The following is a 6,437-nucleotide window of genomic DNA, read 5'->3' as shown; positions in this document are numbered from 1 at the left end:
CAGTCTGACTTTGTTTCGAAAATAGTATTTGATCATTTCAGGTGCATACTGTACTACATATATAAACCATGTTGTTAATGGTGTTAGAAATGTTTACTGATATACAATAAACACATCTACGAGGTATGTTCATGTCTGAAATGTGTTTTATTTTTATATCATGAACATAATATTACCTGAGAGAAAAAAGGTCCTATTCATTCAATACTGCTTCAAGAGTGGGATCGAGAGTCTGATGTTCAAGGCTTAAACACAAGTAGCACAATAAGCTAAAGGCTGAGATAAAAGTAAAGCTGATCAAATGTCGTGGGTAGAATGTACATTTCAAACGAAAGCTTAAAAGTTAATAATTAATAATACTAATTTATCATTAGTCTTAGTCTTTTTTAGTCATTATTAATGCATTGTGTTCATCACTTTTGAAAGCTTTCACTGAAAATAGCAGATGGACAAGCTCACGTCTCATTGTGAGCTTGACAAATCGGCTAATGTATATTTTGAGTTAATTATTTTCCGTTAAATCTGCAAAGTAAGTAGTAACTGACAAAATAATTGTGGAGAAAAAGTACAATATCTGCCTCTAATATGGCGGAGTAGATATAAAATATCAAATAACGGAAATACTCATGGCCACAATTGTACAGTACTGTAAATGAACACTTTTTTGGCATTCAGGGTGGTCAGTGTCACTGGCAATCAATGGCAGGTGATGTGTTTTGATGTCAAATCAACAGAACAACAAAAAGAAGGAACTAAATTAACTGAATTTCAATTAAATCACCTGGAGCCTATGAAACCCTGGGGCTGCACGTACAACCTCTGATGATCTCATAGTCCCTTCAATCACAACCATCAGTCACTCTTGGGCGAGACTTGAGTGATGGAACAAGGAGAAGACCGTTGAAGCACATGTCTCAGTCCGTTGTGGTCGTCCAGGCTGGCCGCAAGGCTTTCATGGGTCAATGTGGAATGGCATCAGTTTATGAGAATGCTGATTGTTGAACATGTGCAGGTCAGGAAGATGCAGCAGTAGCTTGGGGAAGAGGTTGCTGACGATGAGGGAACACACGATAGATTACACGTACCAGCCACATAGATAGTATAGAGTATTCACTACTTTGGAGTCTTGACAATGACAACCAGTAAGACGCCTGAGGGCGAGAAGCGAGGTCACGTGCATGCATCCGCTTCGTTGACAGCGAGGGGGGGACATTAACTTTTTTTTTACAGGGGCCAGTTTTGAATTGCTCTTTGAGAGCGTTTTTTTTCACATATCAATGGCTGTCTATGGGATTTTGAGCGGTGCCTCCGCAACATTACGCAGCTATGTGTGTCATGTCTCCGAGCACAGAAAGCTGCAACACGGTAACTCTGTCATTTCTCGACTGTTTCGGACAGTCGCCCCCTGGGCGTGTCCCTGGGGGTCTGGATTCTTCCGGGGACGCCCCACACGGTAAACATGGTTGCACACTGGACGCGTTTTTCAGAAAACCGATGGAGAAACACTGCTAAGAATCAGAAAAACGTGCTCTGTGTGCATTTCTCAAAGTTTTTTTCCCAAATATAATCAAAGTACAGTACAGAGCACACTACACTATAATACAGTTGTACAGTACAGAGCACAGTACAGTAACTATGACAATAAATGTATAGTTGCACGGCTCAGTTCACACAGGTGTGATTTTAATTTTGTTCAGAGCAGAACTAGCAGAACTAATTTTGTTTCATATCGTAGCAGCCAAATATGAAAATCACACTCGTGTGAAGCAAGGGGCACCTTTTTTTATTTGGGTTAACAAAAAGACACATATTAGAAACAGAAAGAGACCAGACATCAGATACACACTCCCACTAAAAATATTTTTAATTTGCAAAAGTGGTAAAACATAACAAGAGAACCATGAATCACAGTCAGAATTTGTTAAGTTTGCACAAAATATGAATGGGATATTCTCGTAAATTTAAACTAGAGAATGAAAATGGGTGTGTTAAAATGAGACAAGTTGATGATGTGGATCATACATGGGAAACTGGCGGCCCAGGGGCCACATGCGGCCCTCACTTCACTTAATGCGGCCCGCAGGTTAATATCAGAATACTGATATATTATTGATTTCAGTTACAATTCCAAACATGCAAACATGACGGGCTTTTATTACTTCAGTCTAAATTAGAAGCTTAATGAGTAGTATTTAAATTGTATTGTCTTTTTTTATGTCCAATGTATTTGTATTTAGTTCATAAAGTTAATAACTACAATTAAAGGCATTTGAAAGGTATTTTAAATCAAATAAAAATGTTACGTTTTAGGATTGCAATTAAGAAATAATTCAGGATTTCACTTCAAATATATAGCAAAAATAGCTTCTTTTTTTTTCTGCAGTGAGTGTGGAAATATAGTGGCCCTCTCCTTCGTCAAAGTTGCCCAGCCCTGATGTGGGACGGTTTGATTCAGTGAATCACGTCCCAGTGAGCTCCGATGGAGGTTAACCCATGGCCGTTGGTGCGTCCGCTGACCAACACGAGCCGAGCTTCAGGGTTAACTGGGTAGAAGTCGAAGGAGTAGCCATTGGGCTGGCCAGCTATCAACATGCGACCTCTGTTGGTCACGAAAAACAGCTGCAAAAGAAACAGGAATGAAATGGTTAGCTCAGTATATTGAAAGTTGAACTGGAATGTAGGCTCCAGTGCTGCTGACCCCTTTTCCACCGGTTGGTTGGTTCCCAATGGGAAGCGGTTCAGTTCTTTTTGGTTCTTATAGTCCATGAGCCAGAGCTCCAAAAGTGGAACGTTAATTATGAATTGAGTGTGCAAAACCATTAGATTGTTATCACCATGAAACTTCCCCAGTAGATTACTTCTTACACGAAGACAATGATTTACTGTATTACAAAATTTAAAACAGGAAAATATTCAAAAAATAGAAAATATGAAAAAGCTACTATGGAAGGGTTATCTTATCATACATGAATATATTGATCCTATAAACAATTTAATATAGGTATAGTTTTGCCCACTCAATTCATAATTAACGTTACAATTTTGGAGCTCTGGCTCATGGACTAAGACCAGAAACCAACCGGTGGAAAAGGGGTCTCAGTGTCATGAAATAGATTGGGTAGGTTTATCCATACCAATATGTTTGGACTAGCTGTGCACTGTACATCATTCACTTTTACTTTCATTTAATTTTGTCTTTATGGTTTCAGTTTAGTTTTAATTGGTATTTAACCTGGTTTTCTAGTTTAATTTAGTTTTAGTTTTTAAAAGGTTTACTTATAGTTTTTTTTTTAATTAGTTTTCGTGTTTTATTGTAATATGGGGTACTAGTCAAGGGTGAAATTCCAAAGGCTCAGAAAAGTAGTTCAATTCAATTCAATTAAATGCAATGCTTGTTGATTTTCACTATTTTACTAAGACTAAAACTAAGGACATTTTCTCTGTGGTTTTAGTTTCCGTTAAAAAAAAAAGTGTTTTGTCAATTGTAGTTTTTGTTATTTCTTTAGTTTTTAGGTTCTGACCTGATAGATGTAGTGACTGGAATGCCATTTCCCAGAAATCTGAGTAACGAACTCGCCAGTACGGAGCTCCATCTCTACTGTGTTGCCACCGTTAGCGCCGACCTGCGCACTCCAGATGCCATCGTACTGAAACTGCAACCTGTGTGTGTGTGTGTGTGTGTGTGTGTGTGTGTGTGTGTGTGTGTGTGTGTGTGTGTGTGTGTGTGTGTGTGTGTGTGTGTGTGTGTGTGTGTGTGTGTGTGTGTGTGTGTGTGTGTGAGTGAGTGAGTGAGTGAGTGAGTGAGTGAGTGAGTGAGTGAGTGAGTGAGTGAGTGAGTGAGTGAGAGAGAGAGAGAGGGAGTGATTGAAAGAAAACAGGTTTGTTGCCAAATGCTGTCAGCTTTCATTAAATAAAGGTACAGTATAAAACATGAAAGCATACAGTTGCAGTTCAGGTTCAGAGAAAACATGACAACACTGAGCTGTATGTAAGATTTATCGCGAGACACTGACCCCCTCCACTTGTTTATTCATTACTGCTGTCAGAATATGAGGCCCCCATATATACCTATGACATAATTATTTTGTTGATACAGCCGTATTGATACAAATAGTTTGACTGTTCAATATCACACGCAGCCATTACTCTCAACAATTAGCAACAACAACACCTCTCCTCATCCTGTCGTCCCTTCACAAATTAAAGTGTCTCCCCTTTACCTCCCAATGCTGCACATTTTACCAAGCTTATTTACATAAAATACGTGTAACTTAACATTGTGGGAGAGAGCAAGGCAGCGAGCCAGAGAGAGATAGAGAGGGCCAAGAGTGGCGGGGGTTGACTGACGCCTGACGTTCAGTTGGAGCTTGGAGGGTGGAGGCCCGTTTCAATTGAAACTGGTAAACATAGCTAAGGCCTCCTATGACTGCTAAATGACTAATGATGTGCCAGGGATTCATTGTGAGACACATTTATTTTTCAGATTAGATACTAATTAACAGAGCCATCTAATAGAAGAGTTACGATATAGAGGGGGCGTAAACCGAGCGCTCGAGCGCTGTTCATGCAGCCCTGAACTGAGCCAAGCTGGAGTTGGAAATACATTGTTTTCAACGAGGGCGGCGCAAATAAGAGCTATTTTAAGCATGTGTGCAACATGACAACTGTTTTAAAGTATTGTACAGTAACAACTCAAGTCTCTTTAATGTTTATGTTGTACTATTACTACAAAACAATCTAAAATAAAGGGATTTATGTTCATTAAAGCATGGGCTGTTGCATGAGTCCAATGCATTTCTGCCTACTTCCGGTCCAGGACTTGTCCCAGTTGGTTGTCCCCATTCTCAATAGAAGTCTATGTAGGAGAGCCGCCATTATTGGACTGGCCCCATGAAGTGAACGCAGTTTGCGTAACTCTGTCTATATCTAAGGCTCTGCTAATTAGATATTGCGTAACGTATAGACACGGACATCTAGACAAGTTTTACAACTTGCCTAGATGTCGTGTCAGTCAACTCATCTTCACGCTCATCATTTCTGTAAGTGTCATCTTTGTTTCTTATCAACATACCAAAATAGTCACACACTAGTAGACACTAAAGGAACTTCAGGGCTGCTTCTTATCAATATATCTCTTCTATTTTTAACCTCCTTAGTCTGGGTATTGCCTGATTTACTGGATGTGACATGCAGAAAATAGCTAAACTACTGACAGAAATGCATTGCAGTGCTTGTAAATTGACTATTGTCACCAGCGAGACTGTTCAGCTTTCTGTCTGCCAAATGCCTAATTGTCTTAATAATACAGGAAAATAATATGCTTCTACGGTTGACAATTGAACTGTACACATACCCTCTGAGGTAGTTGTTGTTGTTCTCGAAGATCCTGATGGCTGTGATCTGTCCCTCGACTCCCTCCGCCTTTGACTCGTAGGAGGAACCTGACCCACTACCCACTGCTAGAGAGTAGCTGTATGTCGCGTTGTCTGAGAGAGAGAGAGAGAGAGAGAGAGAGAGAGAGAGAGAGAGAGAGACAGAGAGAGAGAGAGAGAGAGAGAGAGAGAGAGAGAGAGAGAAAGAGAGAGAGAGACACAGACAGACAGACAGACAGACAGACAGACAGACAGACAGACAGACAGACAGACAGACAGACAGACAGACAGACACCAAAGTTATCTTACGTAAATAAAACGTACACAAATGCAGTGTTTTACTTGAATCTGTTTCTTTTGTTTTTTCATTTCTGTTTTGACAGTAATGTATGCCAAGCTAGTTTGACTTTGAAATAATTGATAGAAAGGATAGATTATTAACAACACACACACGCACGCACGCACACACACACACACAGTCACACACACAGACACACACACATACACACACACGCGCGTGCACACACACACACAGGTACTCACCGGCCCATGCTGAAGACAGGAAAGCAATCACAATCACAAGCAGTGAACTGACGGCCATACTGATGCTGAGTTAATGACACTGGAAAGAGAAGATACTATTAGTATAACATTTGTTAATTACATATAGCTGGTATCTAGCAGGTGCAATGATCAGACAGGTATGGACATAGAAAACTAAGAATCCAATCTTTCCTATAGTGCATGTATTTTATATATATATATATATATATATATATATATATATAATACAGTCTACACTACAGTCAGTCAATGTATAATCCAATCACATTTCTCTCTATGTATGTATACTACACACACACACACACACACACACACACACACACACACACACACACACACACACACACACACACACACACACACACACACACACACACACACACGTTTGTGTGAGCAGGTTGCATAGGCTATACCTCGCTTCTTAATGTCATGTGAATAAACAGCTGTGACTATTTTGTTATTTTATTCTATTCTACTGTATTTCTATGTGTTCCCTGTATG

The 6,437-nt window shown here is 39.7% G+C and overlaps 1 protein-coding gene across 1 annotated transcript; it reads right to left on the bottom strand.

The window, feature by feature from the left end:
- Positions 1-1,841: 1,841 nt before the first annotated feature.
- On the bottom strand, positions 1,842-5,394 carry LOC306919018 (zymogen granule membrane protein 16-like). Its single transcript, XM_079531860.1, has 3 exons — positions 5,354-5,394; positions 3,522-3,660; positions 1,842-2,619 (listed from the first exon to the last, which is right to left on the bottom strand). Exons 2-3 carry the CDS (start codon positions 3,591-3,593, stop codon positions 2,452-2,454), a joined length of 240 nt encoding a protein of 79 aa, XP_079387986.1. The 5' UTR covers positions 3,594-3,660; positions 5,354-5,394; the 3' UTR covers positions 1,842-2,451.
- Between the last annotated feature and the right edge of the window lie 1,043 nt (positions 5,395-6,437).

This window comes from Electrona antarctica, assembly GCF_951216825.1.
Source record: "Electrona antarctica genome assembly, contig: scaffold_481, whole genome shotgun sequence".
Taxonomy (NCBI): Eukaryota; Metazoa; Chordata; class Actinopteri; order Myctophiformes; family Myctophidae; genus Electrona; species Electrona antarctica.
Note: the sequence above shows the minus strand (reverse complement) of the source record. Positions and strands in the feature narration are given on the sequence as shown.